The sequence below is a fragment of the Columba livia genome, chromosome W, assembly GCF_036013475.1.
Source record: "Columba livia isolate bColLiv1 breed racing homer chromosome W, bColLiv1.pat.W.v2, whole genome shotgun sequence".
Taxonomy (NCBI): domain Eukaryota; kingdom Metazoa; phylum Chordata; class Aves; order Columbiformes; family Columbidae; genus Columba; species Columba livia.
In genome coordinates this window covers 10,753,790-10,776,297 of record NC_088641.1, presented here as the reverse complement: position 1 = coordinate 10,776,297, position 22,508 = coordinate 10,753,790, and the positions used below count along the sequence as shown (strand labels likewise).

Here is a 22,508-nt window from a genome sequence, read left to right as displayed (position 1 = left end):
AATCAATAACTGACATGATCCCATATCTAGGTATGATATGCTCTAATAATATTTTTACTACTGTCCTCACAGTGTCCCGAACTACCGGAAAGGCTTCGACAAAGTGAGTTAGGTGATCTACCAAAACTAGGAGATACTTATACCTGCCTACCTTCGGTAATTCCGTAAAGTCTACCTGAATCCTTTCAAATGGCTTCTTGGCCAGTTGCCTTCCCCCAGGGACTCTTTCCCTAAGACACTGTTTATTTATCCTTTGACAGGTTAAACATTCTCCAACGATTCTTTTTGCTAAATCATACACTCCCAGGGTCATATATTTATTAGCGAACTGATCTACCAGGGCCTGTACTCCCCAATGGGTTTGCCTATGAAATTCTCTTAAAACTCGCCAAGCTACTCCTTTCGGGAGCATTTCCCTCTCATCAGGTAACCACCACTTCCCCTCTTGTTCGACTACTCTCATTTGCCCCAATTTCTCCTTTTCCTGATTTGTAAATCTCATAGCATACCTAGTTTGTACAGAGTCTTGTTCAACTGCTTTTATCACCAGTAACGCAGCTTTCTTAGCTTCCTCATCTGCTAAATTATTCCCTCTTATTCGCGTGGAGGTTCCCTTCCGATGGCCCTTTACATAAACTACCGCGATTTGTTTGGGCCCTCTTAATGCCTCTAAAGTTTGCTTTATTAAGGTCTCATGTATTAATCCTTTACCCTGAGAATTCATTAGTCCCCTCTCTTCCCAAATTTTTCCAAACGTGTGAACCACCCCAAATGCATATTTAGAATCTGTAAATATTGTTCCTCTCTTATCTTTTAACAACTGTAACGCCCTCAATACTGCGAACAGCTCACAAGCCTGCGCCGACCATCCTGAGTTAAGGGGACCTGACTCCTTAGTTATCCAGCTATTTCCATCTATTATGGCATATCCTGATTTCCTCTTTCCGTCCACTACCCACGATGATCCATCTACAAACAGTTTTTCTCCACATAGCAACTCCTCTTCTTCTAAATCCTCTCTTATTTTGACTTGATATTCTATTACTCTGATACAATCATGGGAAAGAGATTCGCTCGGTTCCCCATACAAAAATTGGGCTGGATTCTGCAAGTTAGTGGTTTCAAGCTCTAACTTAGGAGAGTGCAATAGGATCCCTTCATATTTCAATAACCTAGCATCCGTAATCCACTTGTCAGCTTTCTGCTGCAATACCCCTCGTATATTATGAGGTGTGTATACCTTTAATTCCCCTCCCATAGTTATTTTTCCAGCTTCTTCAACTAGGAGAGCAGTAGCAACTATGGCCTGTAAACAGGTAGGCCAACCGCGACTAACTGGATCTAATAATTTGGAATAATATCCTACGGGTTTCTTTTTACCTGCCCATTCTTGCATTAGGACCCCAAAGGCCGTTCCACCCTCCGTGTTAACAAATAAGTAAAAAGGTCTTCGGGCATCCACCAGACTCAGTACTGGGGCATTTACTAAATCAGCTTTTAAGTTTTCTAATTGTTTATCATCTTCTGTACTCCATTTCATCAGACCTTCCCCCACTAACTTCTGATATAAGAACTTAACCTTGTTACTGTAATTTTCAATCCATTGTCTACAGTAGCCGAAAAGACCTAAAAGTTGTCGCACCTGCCTTTTATTCTTGGGAGGCTGGAGGGATAAAATAGCATTTACTCGATCTGGATCTAGCCTCTTAGTCCCTTTGCTCAACCAGTGCCCTAAATATTTTACCTCTTCCTCGGTAAATTGCAGTTTAGATCTTGATACCTTTAAACCCTTTAGACTCAAGAAATTTAATAACTTAATGCTGGTGCTTCGCACACTATCTTGGCTTTTTCCAGCTATTAATAGATCATCTACATATTGTACTAAAACCACTCCAGGTTCCAGTTCAAAATTCTCCAAGACTTGTTCCAGGGCCTGCCCAAAGAGGTTTGGAGATTCTGTAAATCCCTGTGGAAGAACCGTCCATCTAAGTTGTTGCTTCCGATGGGTATCAGGGTTCTCCCACTCAAAGGCAAAATAGTCACGACATTCTTTTCTCAAAGGACAGGCCCAGAAGGCATCCTTTAGGTCTATTACACTATACCAGGTCAATTCTGGGGACACTTGGCTTAATAGGTTATAAGGGTTGGCCACCACCGGAAATCTAGTTACTGTTCTTTTATTTACTTCACGGAGGTCTTGTACTAGACGATAGGACCCATCTGATTTCTTTACAGGTAAGATGGGGGTATTGTGGGGCGACATACATGGTTCTAGTAACCCTTGTTGTAACAATCGATCAATTACCGGTTGCAGCCCGCGTTTCCCATCCTGTGATATAGGGTATTGTTTAACACGTATCGGTACTTCCGGATCCGTTATTGTCACTGTAATTGGTGGAATATCTAATTTCTAACCAACTCGGGAGTGTACCATACTTCAGGATTGATCTTAGCTTCGTCTTCGGTTGTTAAAGCGTACAGTTTTACTTTCAATTCTCGATCTTTTACCTCCAAACTAATCCCCAATTCGACGATTAAATCCCTTCCTAATAGGTTATATTCAGCTTCAGATACTAATAAAAAGGACCCTACCCCTATCCAGGATGGGGATTCTACTTCTACTCCTTTAATTATGGGTACAGAAAAGGGTTCTCCTTTTGCTCCTATTACTTGTACTTTCTCCAAGGATGGAGTGCATCCCCAGGGTACAGTTTGGACAGTAGATCTTTCTGCCCCTGAATCTACCAGGAATTCCATCTCCTGGTGCTGGGGACCTAACTTCAATTTTATCAAGGGCTCTGTTGTTTTAGAAGTCCCCAGCAAATAGAGCCCCTGACACCCCTACTCAGCAAAATACATTTTCTCATCCTGTATACGTTTCCTACAGTTCCTTCGCATATGTCCCTTCCTCTGACAGTAAAAACATTCGATTTCCTTCAAGTCCTTCAGTCCGACTTGACTTCCCTGAGGTGGCCCATTCCCACCTATGCGTGGTGGCCCTCCCTTCTGTGGAGCCGTCCTCTGTCCCTCTCGAACTGCCGCTACTAAAATTTTAGCTTGCCTCTTCTGAGTCTCTTCCTCCCTTCTTACATAAACCTTCTGTGCTTCCCTTAGCAACTCATCCAACCCTTTCTCTTGCCAATCTTCCAACTTTTCTAACTTCTTTCTAATATCCGGCCATGACTTCGCCACAAACTGTGTTTTTAAAAGAGCTTGCCCGACCGGTGTCATAGGGTCTATCCCGGAATAGAGCTGCAAGCTCTTTCTTAGTCTTTCTAACCATTCTGTGGGAGTTTCATCTTTCTTTTGTTGTTCATTAAAGGCTTTATTTATGTTCTGCCCTCGAGGGACAGATTCCTTAATCCCTTGGACAATTATAATGCGAAGATCTCCCATATGTCCCCTGTGTTCCGGGTTTTGATTATCCCAGTTAGGACGCTGCTGGGGCCACTTAATGTCAGCACCCGGCCCTTGTTGGTGTTGCTGGTCCCAAACTCTCATCCCAGCCCTCCGAACCATTTCCCGCTCTTCTGCGGTAAATAGTATCCCTAAAATAGCTTGCATTTCATCCCAGGTATATAAATTAGGTCCTAAAAACTGATCTACCCTTTCCGAAACTCCTAAGGGATCTTCTAACAAATTCCCCATTTCCTTCTTAAATTCTCTTACATCCCCCGAATTTAGAGGCACTGACACAAATCCCACCCCGGGTTGTGGACCTCCCATCGCTATTTCTCGTAATGGGTATAGCCCTGTTTCTGATGATGCTTGCTGTCCTGCCCCTGATGTCATTTGCTGCCTAGCTTGACTCCTCGTGATTCTTCGGGTTCCCCTAACTGACCCCGAAGAATCGGAATCCTCCTCAGAAGCCGAAGGCATAGGGGGAGAGGAGGGCCTTGGATTCGCTGCTGGCGGGGGATCATAGGGAGGGGGAGGGGGTGGAGGTTCCTCGGGAGCCCTCTTTTTGCGGCCAGATTTTTTTTCGCTTATGGTAAAAATCCCAGCGCGAGTCGCAGGAGGTAGCCAACAACGCGCATATTCGCTCTCCTCAGGATCAAAGGGCTCCTTATCATTTACATAAAAATTTAGGGCCTGACAAATCCAATCTTCAAATGAACCAAAAATTGGCCAAAATAAATGATCTGGTCTAATCTGCTGGTTTCCCCAGACATGCATGCAATAATAAACCATTTTTTCCCTCTCTTTGTTTCGTGTGCAAGCTGCACCTTCCCAATTCTTGAGCATAAGGCCCAATGGGGAATCTTGGGGAATATCCGGTAACCTCTCCTTGGGTCCCTTCCCCATGGGATCAGAAGGCTTGCTCTTCCTCTGTCCCATCTTCCGGAGTGTCTTCTTTCACACACACACACGCACCCCTCGTTCGTGGCTCACGCCCTCGCGGGCAATGAGAACCGCACTACTAGAGAGTCCCGCCCTGCCTTACGGCAGGGTCCACACTCACTTCGCTTCCTCCCCAAGCGGGGGGGGCGTCTCGTTCATGCACACTCCAGGATACCCACCCCAACCGAACGGAATTGCTTTCTATACTTACCCTCCCCGGGGTCTTCGTCCGGTTCTTCGTGCACAAAGGTTTACGGGGTTCAGTTCTTTTGCCTAATTACCTAAATTTCGGGTTCGGAGGTTAAGGTTTCAGGGCGATCCTCCGTCCACTCCAGGGCCGTCTGAAAACGGGACGGGGCGCCTCCCTGAAGTTTAGGAGTCCCTCCCAGAGATCCTTAATCCGAGTCACGGCACCAAAATTTGTTATAAATAAGAGCCAATAAATCGATTTTGAGTCAATCAATCGATTTTATTTAGCAAGCGGTAATTAAGCAAAACAGCGCTGGGTGACCAGGGGAAGCTCAGTTCCGCCAACAGGCACACACAATCAACCTTTCGTATGTGCTTATATATGTTATACGTTCGTTTACGTGCTGGGAATTTCCGTCTCTGGAACTTTTGTTATCTGTTGCAACATCCGGGCGCTTTGTTATCTGTAACACCATCTGGGAGTCCTATTATCTGTGGTACCATCCGGGAGTCCTGTTTTTTATGACACCATCCGGTAGTCCTGTTATTTATGGCACCACCTGGTAGTCCGTTATTTATGGCACCACCTGGTAGTCCTGTTATTTATGGCATTGGCTTTAACTATTACTACAAGGTTCTAAAAAACATAATCAAACTTACACAAGCACAGTTACTGCTTACAATAATATGCATAATACAATTGAATCCTACTCGATTTGTTCAACATTAACAATTTTGACCATCACTTATTACACACTTGAGTGTTAATTAATACAAGAGCTCCCCCTAGCGTCCCCAAGTTCAGGTGTGCCCCTCGGCCCCCTCGCTTCTCGACAAAGATACTGATTCTGAAAACAGTGTTGATGAAGGGGGAGTAGAAACAAAGGACGTGCGTCCTCTTATTAGAACTGAAACATATACGGAAGGACGAGGCAAAAATCCATGCACGACTACCCATAGCACGCCATATTCAGGATTGGAGCTAGGAGATTTACAAACTAAATTCTCACGCAAGCCGAGTGAGACAAAGACTGAATATCTTCAGCGCGTTTCACTTACCGGGGGTGATAGAATATTACTGAGGAAGGACGAGGCCACAGGCTTCTGGGGACCAGGGGTATTTTTAAGTGATGGTCTGGACAGTAATCAGCCCCTCACATCTCGGGTAGCTTACTGGGCTGGTGGTATAGATCCCAGGGAACGTGGGGAGCCAGTTACAATTGTTATAAAAGGTTTATCAGATCTTGCTGAGGGAGTTCAAAAGGCCGCTTGTATACAAGCAATGTATGAAAGAGGCCGACAGTCCCCCTCTATGGCGGCGCCGGTCCACCTTCGGCCACTTATTAAAGGACTACTAGATGCCTTAAAAATATATGTCCAGTCCCTTAAGGAGAAAATTCAGGGGGCTATCGATCGTAATAAGCAAAATCCCCAAAGCCCTCCTGAGCATATATTAACCTGGGCGGAAATTTTACACAATGTGGCGTGAGATGGGGTGGGTAGACCCGAGCGGTAGCCCATGCAGGAGCCGGACGGTCCGGAAGACGAGCCGAGCCGAGCCTCTTCCGGGGCCGCCCCCCCCGCGTCCCAGTAACCGGAGCGTTTTGGCTGCCGGTCACATCAGAGCAGCGGCGTGCAGCGGAGCAGCCTCTGGCGCCGTGTGCTTGCTCTGGGGGTTCCTCGAATGCTGCTATATAAGCTTCCCACTGAGCATATACAGGAGCTGGTGGAATATTTATAGGAAAAATCAGAGAACAAAGAGGAGGCACCGGTAACCGCCCCCCTCCCTGAGGACAAACGAAACATTAACCCTTTCGTATCCTCACAAAGGGAGTCAAAGGAGCCAAAAAACTAGTAGAAGCGTATTGGAACCAGGACCACCCAACCCGCTTTGTATTTTCTTGTCAACGGTCCAGTGATAAGGACCCATACATACATATCCCCGTCGGTTCAAGGCAGATAAGTGTGAAATTTCTAATTGACACAGGCGCACAAATCAGTGTTTTGAACAGGTGGTAAGCTGACACACTCGGGATTAAACCATCAAGGAAAGCCATCAATATAGTAGGGGTAACGGGTGTAGCAGAGATGTCCTTTAGCTCGAACCCACCTTTTGCTGCCTGGGGAGAAGCGGGTGATGGCTGTGGAAGTTGACCTGAGTCCTTATAAGGCAAACATATTGGGATTTGATATTTTGGCAGGTAGATGGTGGTGCTTACCTAATGGGGAGATTTGGAGCTTTGGAAGCCACAGAGTGGAGGCAGCCCTTATTAGAATATTGCCACTTACCTCTGCAACCTTGCAGCTCAAAGGAACTACTGTCATTAGGATTTTGCAAATTGCTCCTGCTCTACCTACATCTAAAATAACCTGTACTCCACAATACCCCCTGCCGAATGCGGCAAAACGGGGCATTACGGAGGTTATTAATGATCTTGAAAAAAGACAAATAGTTAGCCGCACCCATTCTCCCTATAATTCTCCAGTTTGGCCCATTTGCAAGCCTGATGGGCAGTGGCGCATAACTATTGATTATCAAAAACTGAATAATAACACCACACCCCTAACAGCTGCCGTCCCAAACGTATCCTCGGTGGTGACTGTAATACAAGCAGCAGCCCACCCATGGATGGCTGCCTTAGATGTCAAAGATATGTTCTTCATGATCCCCCTAAGGGAAGAAGACAAGGCACAGTTCGCTTTTACCTGGGAAGGGAAGCAATACACTTTTAATCGGCTTCCTCAGGGGTACAAACACTCTCCTACTATTGCCCACAATGCCCTTGCTGCACTCATTGACACTGTACAGGCGCCCTCAGGCATTCGCATATGTCAATATATAGACGACATCCTAGTGGGCGGAGACAATAAGGAACAGGTGGGGCAAGTAGCAGAAACTCTTTGGATTAGATATTCCACTGTCCAAGTGCCAGGGTCCCAGTCAGGAAGTTAAATTCCTAGGGACTTGGTGGATAGGGGGAGCCATAGCAGTACCTGATGATGTCCTAGCTACTATAGAAAAGGGGCACACCCCAAACAGCAAAGCGGACTTGCAATGCCTGTTGGGTACATTAGGGTACTGGAGAAAGCATATCCCAGGATTCTCAGTGATTGCCCGTCCCCTATATGACCTACTCTGAAAAAAAACAAGAAATGGGATTGGACTCTACAACATACAGAGGCCCTTAATGTTCTAAAAGATGAACTTAAAGCCTATCAGAAATTGGGCCCACTGCATCCACAAGACCCATTTGAGAGTGGAATGGGGGTTTGCAGAACATGCTTCCTATTGTGGTATATTCCAAAGGGGGCTAATAGGGCAATCTAGACCTTTGTTGTTCTCTTCCACCGCATTTAAGGGAGCTGAACAACAATATTCGGAGTGGGAAAAGGGGCTTCTCTCACTTACCCGAGCAGCTGATATTTGAACCTGTATTCAAGTCACTTTGGAGAGCTAAAACCCCATCTTCCACTGGTCAATCTGCTGTACTTTTTTTTACTGAATAGAAGTTTATTTTGGACCCTGTTGTTCCCTAACTAACTTCAGGGTGCCTCCGTGACAACATCTATTGAAATACCAGTGGCTATAAACAACATGCAATTCTAAATACTAATTAAACAGGAAGGCTAAATCACTGTAAAGCTAAACTGAATTTTAAGTAACTTTGCACTCCTAAGTACTCCTATTTTTTTAATGCCATATAAGATTTACCATTTCCTCTCTAAACACAGCAGAAGTCCTGGGAAGTGTTAGTATCTGTACTGTGGTAGGCACGTTGTTTTGCGGATATATTTGCAGTGGGGGTTAGTCCCTAGAGAATAAACTGGAGTTCAGGAAAGGAGACCAGCACGGGCAGAGAGCGGTTTAAGTGGACGGTTAAAACTGCTGGCGGCACCGACACATGCAGAGGTACATCTGTAATACCTCTTTGAAAGGGTATGTGGTAGAGTAAGTCTGGTGAAAGGCAGGGAGATGTGGCTTTGTGGGGCTGGTCAAGAAAACAATGATCTGTGCATTACTGACTCATAAGATTTATGATTTGGTAACAGTTACATGTTGAAAGGTCCTTAATTTTTCTTTCTTTTATACAAACTTCACAGAACTGGGACTAGAGATATTGATATCTCTGTTCTGTTTTTCACATCCAGTGTAATGCAGGTCTTTGTCACTTGATCAACTGATTAATGGCTTAATTAATTTGCTTTGGACAGATGTCTGACTTCTCAAAATTAACCATCACTGTTTGCATTCTTATCAACACAAGATAAGACAGAATGAACGTCTCAGTCTAAACTATTTTTGATGACACTCATGGTATCACAGTATCACAGTATCACAGTATGTTAGGGATTGGAAGGGACCTCAAAAGATCATCTAGTCCAATCCCCCTTCCTCCAACCTGATATTCTATGATACTATGATCCTGATTTTAAATGGGGCTCTTTTTAATGTAAAGGTTCACTTCTGCTTGGTCAACACAACAAGAAGAACATTACTATGTTAAGGTTGAAGTGGGTTCCTCATATAATACATAGACATGATTTTATCCTATACTGCCCAAAGCAAGTATCTACCTAGAAGAGTATTTGAGATGTTGCCCATCACTATATCACTGTTTATACTAGAATTTAAAATGCCTATACTGTGAGATCTTTTGACTGCTCTACCTGCTTTTTTTTTTTTTCCAGGTTGGTAAACACACTGGGAGGTATAATATTACATTGAAAATAGTACGGTCAGATATTGTTTTATCTCAAGTATCAGTACTGTGTTATACGCACTGCTGTATACAGAGCAGAGGGAGCAGGTGGGTCTAATTTAGTAAAGGCACACTAAAGAGGTAAATTGGTTTTACAGTACGTTGCTCCACCTCAAAACACATTTGCTTGTAGGAATAAATGATTCTCCACTATCTTCAGTTTGCTACAATGATACTTTAGATTGAATATTGCGAACAATTTTTTCCGGGAAAGGACTGTTGGGCTTTGGAACAGGCTGCCCAGGGCAGTGGTGGAGTCACCATCCCTGGAGGGGTTGAACAGACGTGGAGATGAGGTTTGGACTTGATCTTGAGGGTGTCTTCCAACCAAAATGATTCTATGATTCCTTCCAAGAAAGGATAGGGTAATTCTCTTTCCATATGGATTTTCCTTATATGCATCTTGTGGGATTTAAAAACTTAAGCCTTGGTCAGTAGTAATTCTTCAGCTTCCTTGTGTGCTGGGCACTGGCAGAGAGCAGCAAAAGTCGTCGCTGCAGATGCTGGGGCTCTGTTTCCATTGTGAAGGGGCCAAAAATTTGTGGGTTTGTCTCCTTCAGGTCCCTAACACTTGGGCTGGGCTTTTTCTCGGGGATGGATGCAGGCAGTGGTTGATTGGCATAGAAGAGAGGAAAACTGGGGGTAGAAGTGGGAGTCTATATGCATTACTGTGCAATGTAATTAGGAATATATACGTGCTATGGAAGCAGTGTAAATACTGTTTTTTCCCTATCCCCTGAGTAACTGCCAGTCTTTCATGCTCATGCTGAGTCCTCATAAATAATGCCAAATGTCAGCATACTAAAAGAGAAATAAACTAATTTATTTGCCTAAATGTGCCTTTGGCCATACCTGCTTTTCCTGTGGTTCCAGCTTCACATCCCAATGAGGCAGACTGGAGTCGATATGCTGATTTCTAGAGCTTTCTTTGTAGCAACTTCTGCTATGACCCTAAAATCTCAGGGTTTCTCTGCAAGCACTCAGCATATATGGCATGTTTTATCAAACTAAGACTTTGTTCCAGTATCTTATGAGATTTCTGTTTCCACTGTCCCTTTTACTATATTTGATGTTGCACTTTATGCTCCCCCAGATGTAACTTCGCTGAATGGTGGCAAAGATATTTTACGCTGCCTTGTTTTTATCACTGGAAAATTTGTGAATGACTTTGGGTTCTCCAATATGTGTGAAGAAATCCACGGGGCTGAGTCTGTACTGAAATTTCTGCATGTTGAGACCTGATTTTGGTCACTCCTGTGTTAAAATTGGGCAAGTCTAATGTTGTCCTAAACTACTAATTCTTCAAGTACTCTGTATTTTACTTGTGTTTATGTATCTCGGTCCATGAATTGGGAGGTTCCAACAGTCTTTGTGGTGTAGTTATACAAATCTCAGACCTTTTTTCCATCCCCTCTTCTCCAAGCACTCGGAAAATGGGTTTCTAGTTACTGGAGCACAAGATTTTCTTGTGCAGCCCTTGGAGATGCTGTGCATGAGGTTTGCAAGAGTCCTAACCTGAAATTTTCAGCATCCTGGACATGTTGAAGATCTACAACCATAGTAAGGGAAGTTATTTTTTCAACCTCAAAGTAATTTGTTCTTCTCTAGGAAAAGTTTTCCACCCATCCAGTAGCCCTGATAATATGCAAGAAAAATTACATTGAAAACCACTCTACTTCTGTTTATTAACAGTGAGTTGTTTTACAGTTCTTACATGCTGTTGTCTTAATTTGTTTGTTTCCACAGGCTACATTTAGATGCTGTTTACAGCAATAAAAAATATTACATTTGATCTAGAGTTCTGTCTTAATTCATAGGATGATATGTGAACAGAGGCTCGTCGAAAAAATCTGCTCATTCTAATTTTGAATTATTTAATGAATGAAGGGTGTGTTTTTTAAATAATAGCACTCTACATTTCTGCATTTGTGTGTGTCTGACCTCCCATAATGTGCCTTTCTGTCCTCTGTTGCGTGGATGGACAGCATGACTCTTTTGTTTGATGTGAGAAAGAGGTAAACTACTATTACATATCTTGACAATTTACTTTGCTAAATTGTTTCAATTCCTGGGGCAAAAATGTCCTATATAATTTAAAAATACTTTAGAGCCATCAGCAAAGGGTTTTAAAATAGAGTTTATGCTTTTATAATATTAATAAATGGAGTTGTGGATAGGTTAAAAATACTATTACTTACTAATGTTGTGTGCTTTTTCTCTCAAAAATCGAAATAAGATAATGACTCTATCTTTTTGGTCTTTGTTTTTTTGAAATTACTAGGTATTTTGATGCTGCAAATGCCTTGGAACAGGAGACAAAATTAAGTTTACGTGGCTTTGAAGTTTGTGACAACATTGATCTTGAGACAATTTTGATGGAATATGAAAGCTATTACTTTGTAAAATTTCAAAAGTATCCTAAAATTACCAAAAAGGTCCTGGACACTGGTATGTGGCTTTTGTTTCTCAAAGCTTAGAATGTATATTTGCCTGATATACTCACTGCACTTCTTGTCTATGTCAGCATTTAATGTTTGAACTCTCTTGCAGTTGCAGAGCTATAGTTCTAGCACATAGGACGTAACAATTGAGATATGGGTCTTTGAGCCCTTCTGCTCTTCCTTCTCTCTTTATGTAGAGGAACAAGAAGGTGATATTTTTCTGTCTTTGAAACACTGTTTTGACACTGGAAAATGCCATGTAAATGCAAAGTATTATGGCATAGATATATTCACTTTCTTTTCATGGGAGAGAACAGTAAGTCTGTTCTATTTTGGATTTATTATTTTTTAAATTAAACTGCTTAAATGAAATACTATGTCTTAGCTAATGTCCAATCTAATGCTTTAATGTTTATCACCACTCATCTCATTAACTATTTATTTTGCACATTTTCATATACTAAAGGTAAAGTGCCAAACAAGTAATACATTTCTTTTTTTCCAAAGAACCTAAAGTCTGATGTATAAATGAATTATACAGAATAAGGAAAATCAGAATATGCACATTCTGTTTTGGCCATGAGAGCCTCAATGGTTTTATACTTGAGTACAAAATATAACTTACAGAAGCCATAAGAACAACTGTATAAGAATCAGTTATGAAGATCTCAGAGGGTACAGAAAACACCAACATCTCTACCTATTTGTCTCGTAAGAAAAATATAATCATCAAAGAAGGGGATGAATAGCCAGGGAACATCTTTGGGCAATTGTCATTGTTTCATATGGCTGCCAGCAACCTTGAAATCACAGGTAAATTAAACATTATATCAATATAATAAAATTACCTGTGTAGGTGAAATTATTTTGAAAGGTATTAAAGCCTCTAGTAGGAGGTCAGTAGTAGCTGCATTATCTGCATGAAAAAAATTTACGGCTAGAACATATTGATGGGTGCTAATACAAAGAGGAGCAGCCTTGCAGGATGAAACCCAAGGGATTTGTCAAGAAAGAAAATGTATTACAAAGCAGTTTTTACATCATACTTTGTCAAACTGAGTGGTAGCCATGATTCAGATGAAAAAAAAAATCCCAAAAATCTACTCATAGACATAAGTTCTCAGTACCATTTTTGGTCAGTAAAGCTACTCAGACATGGGGTACTCTCTCATACCTAAGCCCAGAATTGCCACCATCCTGGCAGGAAGATATCATGCTTTTTCCTTGAAGCCTGAACAGCCCCCTTCTGCTTGTATCTCCTGTGCACCAGTACAGGTTAGGGGTTGACCTGCTGGAAAGCAGCACTGCAGAAAAGGACTTGGGTGTTCTGGTGGACAACAGGTTGACCATGAGTCAGAAACAAGCCCTTGTGGCCAAGAAGGCCAATGGTACCTGGGGTGCATTAGGAAAAGTGTGACCAGCAGCTCAAGGGAGGTTGTTCCATCCCTTCTGCTCTGCCCCGGTGAGGCCGCATCTCGAGTTCTGTGCCCAGTTCTGGGCTCCCCGGTTTAAGAAGGACAAGGAATTACTGGAGAGAGTCCAGAGGTGGCACACAAAGATGCTGAGGGGTCTGGAGCATCTTTCTTATGAGGAGAGACTGAGAGAGCTGGGTCTGTTCAGCCTGCAGAAGAGAAGCTGAGAGGGGATCTTATCGATGCTGATAAATATCTCCAGGGTGGATGTCAAGAGGATGGACCAGACTCTGTTCAGTCGTGCCAAATGACAGGATGAGGGGCAATGGGTACAGACTGAAGCACAGGAGGTTCCATCTGAATATGAGGAGAAACTTCTTTACTCTGAGGGTGCCAGAACCCTGGAACAGGCTGCCCAGAGAGATTGTGGAGTCTCTGTCTCTGGAGACATTCCAAATCTTCCTGGACGCGATCCTGTGTGATCTGTTCTGGTGACCCTGCTTTAGCAGGTGGGTTGGACTAGATGATCTCCAGAGGTCCCTTCTAACCCCAACCAGTCTGTGATTCTGTGATTCTCTTGAAAAGCTGCTGCCTGGTAGTTTGCAACCTGCCTTAAATTTTGCCCATGGTCAGATTACGGTATATGCAGGCCAAACAAAATGATCGTTGTGATGCTCCTTCCTACAAAATTCTTTGCAATACTCTCAGCAGGTCCTGCAGAACCGACTCATTTCCATGCTGAACTGCAGGTTTTAGGGTTTTAGATGTACCCACAGGATTGCAAGTTTCACTCATGGGCTCTGCTGCCTCTAAGTAAACTGTGTTCCCCAGCTTTTTTCAATGAAACAGCTTTTTGGGAAGGATTATTTTATGTAAATGTATGAGAATCTGGGTGTAAGTGCATTGTACAGAGAACACTGATGTATTTTGGAACAACTACCCTGTTTCCCTGAAAATAAGACAGGGTCTTATATTAATTTTTGCTCTAAAACTTATTACTTTTTTACATGTATTGCTGCCTGGACACTATTTAAATTGACTTTTTTATGAACTGTAAATAGGGCTTATTTTTGGAGTAGGGCTTATATTTCAAGCATACTCAAAAAACCTGAAAAATCATACTAGGGCTTATTTTTGGGAAAACATGCTAGTGTGATACAAACCCTCAGCTTTATGAGTTCACATTTGGGCTTTGTGAGTTTGACATTTTGAGAAAAAAAAAAGGCTTTTCTTTGACAGAAATTGTTTCAAATGATATAAGTGAAAAAAAATAACGTAGTTTGGTAACCACCATTGCGATATGACATTTATGCTGTCTTGGCATGTTGAACATGATAAAATACTATTAAGAAGAGTGAGGTAAATTCTTATTTCCCAGTTCAGCAATGAAAAAATTATTGGCATTAAATAAGCATTCTGTGTGATTTATTAAATTAGTTTATTGTGCTTGATCTAATTTCTGGTAGTGTCCATTTTACTGTGAGAATGATTCTGGTTTTAAAATGTAAGCAAAGAAATCAAAGACTGAATGAGCCTTAAATTTAACAAGTGTGAAGCCAAACTGCTCTCTCCAATATCCATTTGTTTTCAGAAGGTTTTTGCAAGCTTGCATTGCTTATAATCATGTTGTTCCTGCTTAGACATTGTTATTTCTAAGGTCATTAATGTGTGTTCAAAAATATGTTTGACGGGGAAAAAAAAATCAAGTTGCTCTTTTTTAATCTTTAATTATTTTCCATTTTAATATTAATTTTGCCACAGTGGAAAATAAACAACAGCTGAGAACTAGAGGAAGACCAAGAAGGTAAGAGAAATGTGTGGGTTTTCTTTTTTTCTGAGCAGAAAATTTTCCTATAAAAGCAATATACAGTGTGGTTAAAATAATATTGTGAGACCATAAGAATACTAAAGCCTAGAGTCATGCTGCTGACTGTGTGGTGTATTTTTCTGTATCTTTTAGAGGAAAATAAAGACTTATTTCCCAAAGGGAGATGCAGACAATTTACAAAGTTTCTAAGGTGGTGTGTTTGAAAGCAGTAATCACTGAATTTTGCTGTGATTGAAACTGTTACTTTAACTTCAGTGGCAGCAAAGTTGCCCCAAAAGTGCTTTATTTGAAAACTCTGCCTTTTAATCTTTTGGTATTTTGAAGGCAAAAAGTTGTGGAAGCCTTTCAGAATATATATAATTTGTTTTAATTCTAGGGCAGCAAACTCTTCTCAGAATCTTCCAAGGCTTAAACATCAGACAGTGCAACGACCATTGTCAAAAACTTCACTTGGGACTACAACAGAATTTAAATCATCCACCAAGGAGAGCCTCAAACAGGTTTAAACATGTTTTATCTTGGCAGCATTACAGTTGAAATTAATGTGATTTGGTTTGTTTTGTTTTGTTTTTTATATTGAGAGGCTATAGGCAGCAAGAAAATGTGAGTTACACAATTAATAATTGTGTAACTAATGGGTTTTACTAATTATGCAATTTAAGGATGCAAGACTTCAGGACAATATGCTTTCTGGCTGTGAGATGAGAAACAAGTCACAGGCAAAAATTAGAGGAAAGCAACCAGTTTTCCCATTAACACCAGTAGATTCATCCTTTAGCACCAGAAAGCCAGACAAACAAACAGAGTAGAAAGCCTGGTGTCAGTTGTAAGCATCTCCATAGTGCATAAGGTGTTTGAGATTGGGAGAGTCATTTGGCACCATAATTTTCAGTTTTGTGAGTCTCATTTTGGTAAGACTGGTGTGAAAATTACTTTATTACCACCCCTTACAGAGGAGGGAGCAGGACAGCAGGTTGGTGAGGAAGCACTGTGTCTGTTATAGCTTTTGAGGAACTGTGTGAAGGAGTCTCTTTATTTTTCTTTTTAAGTCACTGTCCATATTCCTGCAGAGGGTTGATCTTCTCTCTGACCAGTTCTCTCACTCTTTAAAAAAAAATTAGCTTTTCCATGAAATTATACAGTTCATCTGGGCATGTATGAAGAGGTGGCACAATCTCTATAATGGAATTATATCTGCAACTCATTTACTTGGCAATACATGTATTTTAAAATTGATTTTTTTCTTTAGAATAACAACAGTGCGGTTACTCTGGAGCAATCTGACTTTGGCTTAAGCATCTCGGCAATCAACAAATTTGGAGGAGACAGTGTTCACCCAAGAAGGGTTGTTGTAAACCTAATATGTGATTTATGATAGAAATGTGTATGTAGAAAAACACATGGAAGTTTTCCACAAATACCAAATGCGAGGTTTTTGTGCCTATTTTTATATAAAATGTTTTTATATAATTAGCTGAAGGGTCAATTTTATTATTTGGCTGGTAATTCTTTGCATAGGAGGCTCTGCTTGCATTAAATAGCATTTCAAACATTGTCAGGGAGGAAAAAATATTTCTGTTTTTAAAACCCAGTGGTAACAGCTAAAATTGAAGATAAATTTTGAATTCCTGAATGACATGATAAGAGGCTCTGCAGTTAAATTGTTGCACTGACTGAGGAGATGTGTATTTTTTTTCCCATTGCTAGCACAGATTCTGCAGTCAGATTTGCTGTTTCTAGGAGTGTATGTGCAGTAAGGAAAGTCGTTGTAATGGAAAGCAAAATTTGGTCCAATGCAGTTTTAACAGTAGAGCTACCATCATCGTAAAGCTTATCACATTATTTTCTCCTCTAGGGCCAAGTAATCGACTACCATGGGATAGTTCAGGATGCTCTCAAAGTATCATCAAATGGAATAGCCTTGAACAGCCTTAATTGTGATCCAGATCCATCAGTAAGTGTTTCTGTTCTTATTTCCATCCAATGAATAGGAACATCAGTTTTACTTAACCAGGAACAAAATAAAATGCCGCAAGGATGTTGTCTTTGTTTCCAACTGCTAAAAAAGGGCTTAGAATTCTGAGTGGCGTATTTCCTTCTTGGATAGACAGTCATACTTGATATTGGTCTAATTTTTTGACAGGTATTTACTTTTTGAAAATGAAAGTAGGCAACAAATACAAATGATATCTTATGATTCACAAAAAAAAATGCAGAAACCCACAGAACTTCTGAGGGTGAAACTCTGGTTCCTTTGAATTTCATATGTTATTTAGTATTCACTTCATGTGAGACAAGAACAGAGTTTATATTGTTGAGAGAAATTTTCAGTAATCATTCCTTGACACAAGCCGTAAACACAAGTTTACCCGGTTCGTGTCTTTGATACCCTCCCTACTCCATCCCCTGCTGTGCTTTCGGCACTCCCGATAGTTCAACAGTCCAGGGCGGGGGGAGGAAAAATGCCGAGTGGGTGGTCTCCTGTACCATTGCCCAACCCTGGTGAGAACAACAAGTCCAGAGGATTGGAGTCAGACAACTTTCCCAAGGAACCTGTGAAAGCTGAGAGTGCTAAAGTCATAAACAAGTGTACTATCAGTCCTTTTACCAATTTGTATCTGTCTTTACCGCCTTTTAACCCTCCAACTTGCACAAGAGAGCAGAAGGAGTCACTGGATAAGAACTGGGCAACAGAACTGTGTGACAGATTAGATTAGCTAATAGCGAGTGAATCCAACAGTCGGCAATGCAGTCATGATGATTGCGACGGGAAAGGGGGTGCTCCTGAGGACTCAGCTTATATGAATAATTATGATGCTAGAAAGTATTGGCAAGAATGTGCACTGTTCCGAACCCCCCTGTTACCAACGATTCTCCAGCACCGTTCAAGCCTGATGACTCGAATAAGGATGAGGGTCTACAGCATTTTTTTTTTTTTTGAGAAGTTAACAGGAAAAAGAGTATGTGTACATGTTGCCCCGAGATCAGATAAAAACCATGAAAGACTCAAGCAAAATTAGACCTATGCAATGTAACAGCTATAGATCATTTAGGACGGAACAATGGGGACTGGTTGAAAGGGGCAGGTATCCCACAACTCTTGGAACAGACACTAATTGACACACCACAATTACAGGCACTATTAGTTTCTGAAATCCTCAGGCAGTCAACAGATCTTGCATATCAAGCTATAGTAGAGGTGTCTGAAACCAACAAAGCAGCCAAATCTTTTATAACTACTATCAGGGTCCCAGTGAGAATTACATGCAATTTATTGACCATCTTCAAGAGGCTATCAATAAACAGGTTGAAAACTTAGAAGTTAAGGAAGCACTGGTGTTGAAATTAGCAGTAGAGAATGCTAATGTTTGCTATCAACGTGTTATTTGCGAGTTTTACAGTACATATTATATGCTTCTGTGTATTGCCCCTCTGAAAATCAAGCAGCTTGTCAGGAATGTGAGTTAATTGTTTTACTGGTTGTTGTTAGAATTGTTTCTTTGTGGTATAAGTACACCGTAAAACTTTCTCCCCACTTTTCCCACTCGCGCTGCAAGCAGCCCTTTGCTTTCCCCACCTCCCTCCATCTTCTCATGGTTTTTACTTACAAGATGGGGTGAGGAATGACTATTTTCAGTCATGTTCCTAAGAAATTGGTATTGGGAGGTGTTTTAAAACATAGGAAAGCACTTGAAAATATGCGGAAGGAAGATCTTGTGAAATGTTGTAATTAACTGTGGCTGCTGTATAAGTTAAATGATTGGGAAAAGTGTCCAGAGAATAGAATCTTGAAGTATAACACTTTGTTGCAATTCATGTTGTTTTTAAGGCGAGAAGAGTAGGACAAAAGAAATCCCTACACGAGATCATTAAATCATTACAGACAGTTTTACAGATGGAATGGTTTGAACTTCAACAAGCTGAGAGAGAGTTAACCGGCGGGTGCTGGTTGGGCTTCAGCATGCACTGATCTGTTTTGTCAGGGAGACCCAGTGGCACCACTACCTGGCTGAGCAGTAAGCGGCCCAAAGTCGCAATGCAAAAATTGAGATGTTGGCTTGAATAAGTGTAACTCTGATCTATCTGCATATTTGAACTTGGTGTTTGATTTTCATATCTGAGCTCAGTGTTTTGGTTTGCATATTTATATTTGTTGCCAAAGGAGTTTTGTTTGGGGAGATGGTTGCAAGGTGGGAACCGGTTCCACTGCTAAAAATCCACTGCTAAAAGTCCACCTTGCTCCCCCTTAGGATGCATCCTTATGCATTAGAGTAATTGCTTTTATTGTTATCAAGTAATTTTGAGACCAGAAATGAATTTAAATTGTTAAACTCTGCTTTGCAAAAAAAAAAAAAAAAAGGAGAAAAAAAAACAGAAAAAAATAAACAAACAAAAAAAACCCCAACCAACCAACCAAACACCTAAATGCTATGATGGATGTGAACCTGGTATTGTATGAGATTGTATGAAGTTGTATTTAGAGGTTGATGGATTATGAACTGATTTGGATTGAGGAAAATGGAATAATGGATTGATGTTTAATATAATGTATTTTGGCATCTGTGAATTGTGAAGGGTGGATGGGGCTGAGGAATGTAACAACTGTTGAGTTAATTGGAATTCTGTATAAAACTCAACTCGTAACCGAGGAGTTTGCCAGAGCCTCCCACTTCGTACCAGCGATTACGCCAGCTGCGTGGCCTTGGCTACATCTGAACTGCAGCAAGAAGAGAAAGAAGAAAAAAAAAAGTAAAAAAACCTGTTTTCCCGCAGGGAAGCAGAGAAAGGGGGGGTTTACTCCCCCTGCTCTGTCCTTTTTTTTTTCTGGAGTATTGTCATCCATCCTTGTTGTGGCACTGTGTTGCTTCTCGGCTTTGAATCAGGGGTTGTTGGTGGTGTTTCTTTTTGCTTCAGTCTTGTTTCCTAGGTTTTGACACATCTGGGGAGAGAGTTCATCATTTTACCTCCTTGCTGAAGTCGGTCTTTTCACACTGGTCAGCTTTTGGGGGTCAGAGTGCTCAGTGCTTCTCTGGGTCAGAGTGGTACTGATTTGGGTGTGGAGTGGAGCCAAGTTGGTTTGATGGGGAGTTCGAACTGATTTGTTTTCATGCTGAGCTGGAGATCCTGCCATCTCAGATGGGGGCGAGAGGGAGGTTTTATCCCCCCCCCCCCCCGGCAATGTTACTGCTAGAGAACTGTAATACTGCATGAAGGAGTCTGAGGGTTGAAATTTAAAGGCATTGCCAGTGGATCCGTAGTTCTAATGAAGCAGGGAAATTAAACCAATTTTATTTTTTTTTTAATAGACTTATTCTGTGGTAACTGGTTGTAAGAGACTTCTTAGTAAATTCACCATGCTAGTTTTTGAGGTCGTGGGAGAGAATGAGGCTGTTTTTTGAGACCAATGGAGTGCCAAATTTGGAACAAAGTTTTGATACATGAATTCTTGTAGTTGCCAGAAAGTCCTATACCTCTCTTGGGTCAAGATTTGTTAAGTAAATTGTAAGCTCAAATAACGTTTTTTGAGAATTCTGTTTAGTTGCATGGTCCACAAGAAGCTGCTTGGATGTTGCAGATCTGCTTACTGCAAGTGAGAAATCTCCAAGGAAATTTCGAATGCTGTATTTCCACTAGTATTAACAGCCAATGTTTCGATAAAGCAAATACTACACTGATAGATCTGAAACAGGATTTCGATTCGGTAAGGGAAAACAATATGCAACAAACATGACAGCTAAAATGGAGTTGGAAACTTTGAGGAATAAATTTATGACAACCTTACAGGTTGACTGCATTTGTTTGGACTTGCAGATTTGTTACATGTACCATTTGTGAAATTTAATTTTTTTTATTTGCAATCTACATCCTTGTAAATTGCACTAGCTGATTTTCTTAACAGCACAGCTTTTGTCATGCATAAATGTAAATTGATGCAGAACCTGCAAGTCTTTAACATCAGGTCACAGGCCATACTTGTATCTGGTCTGATCCTACATACTTGCACAGGTTTTGTTGATGGTTCTGGGAAGTCTCATAAAGCTGTAGTGGTTTGGTGTGAAGATAACAATTGGCATCATTCTGTAAAAATTATTGAAGGTTCAACCCAATTAGTACAACTTGGTGCAGCTTTTTAAGGAGAAACCTCTCAATTTGATTTGTGATTCTGAGTACATAGTCAAGGTCCAACGCAAGTATCTGATTCTGAACTGGTTTTTTTTTGTTTTTGTTTAAACAAAAAGGGGGGAGAAGTAGGGAATACACCACAAAACCAACTGTCAAAAGCATTGTATGTGATGAATCACTTATATCTAAGTGGTGCAGCCTACATTTGCCCTGTGATGAAACACTTTGCAAGTATGACCCAAAATCATGCTAAATCAGAAAGAACCTACATTAGTTATGGTCAAATCACTAGTTAATGGTCAATGGAAAAGGCCACATCAATTGATAGCCTGGGGAAAAGGTTACGCTTGTGTCATTACAGGCCGAGGATTTAAGTGGATTCCACAAAGATTCAACGGATGCAGACGGACAGGAGGGAGATAAGTTGTGAGGACTGTTTCAGATGTAAACCATGGATCCTAATTCAGTGTTATAGATGCTCACAGACCTGGTGGTCTAGAAGCCCATTAGCAAGCAGGTGGTGTACCTTCTGTGGAGAATGGCAATTTGAGCAAACAGCAGGAGATCCAAAAGGGCGATATTACACTTAGATAGTCAATGCAAAAATGAGGTAAAATTATGAGACATTCCTACCATAGTATCTAATGCACTCCTTCTCCCTAGTCTAGCAGCTGGTAAAGCTTTAGGAGACATATCAAAGTTAAGCTATTGGTCTTTTAAACAGGCTAATCTAACTTCTGAGATACTAACTCAATAGTAGGTGTCGATGGTATTAGGCATGTTACATTTCAAAATCGTGTTGCTACAGATTTTTGTTGTTATCGTAAGGACATGGTTGTGATGAATTTAAGAGAAAGATGTTGTATTAACTTGTTTAATCATTCTGGATCTATTCATAGTATTTTAGACAAACTAACCCAGCATGTTAATGAGATTGTCATAGTAGAATTAGGGTTTGACAAATGGTGGGTAGTTGTTTGATCTTATTATGTAAGGCTTAGCTACATTATATGTAACTGTAATCATTGTTGTTAATCATATGTTGTATGCTGCAGTGTATTTCGAAGATGTTTCCACGCGTTGTAAACAAGGCCTGGCTGGTTCAAAATGAAAAAGGGGGAATTGTGGGAGATTTGAGGGATTTTCTTGAGGTTGTTGTGTGGATGGGTTTCTATTAGATGGAGATTTATTTCTGAACTAGCCAAAGGAATCTCAAGGCCAGCCCAAAGGCTGAAAAACAGCAGTGAGACTCGGGCTCATGGACAGCTCGTCAACATGGACAATATCCAATCAGCTAATGCATGCTTGGAGCGTGGACACGTGATCAGGAAATAACTGCATATATACGGAGGCTTGTTTCTGTAATAAATGGCTTAGCTTGAATTCATATTGAATTGTGTGGAGTCCACGATTT

At 41.1% G+C, this 22,508-nt stretch overlaps 1 protein-coding gene across 1 annotated transcript in view; it reads left to right on the top strand.

The window, feature by feature from the left end:
- LOC135577215 (katanin p60 ATPase-containing subunit A-like 2) overlaps positions 1-22,508 on the top strand; it is a 140,619-nt gene that overhangs the window by 69,689 nt on the left and 48,422 nt on the right. The window contains 8 exon segments of the mRNA XM_065045109.1: positions 11,108-11,178; positions 11,572-11,738; positions 14,905-14,947; positions 15,348-15,471; positions 16,221-16,316; positions 16,827-16,925; positions 18,751-18,764; positions 19,985-20,042. Coding sequence (XP_064901181.1) covers positions 11,108-11,178; positions 11,572-11,738; positions 14,905-14,947; positions 15,348-15,471; positions 16,221-16,316; positions 16,827-16,925; positions 18,751-18,764; positions 19,985-20,042 — 672 coding nt within the window.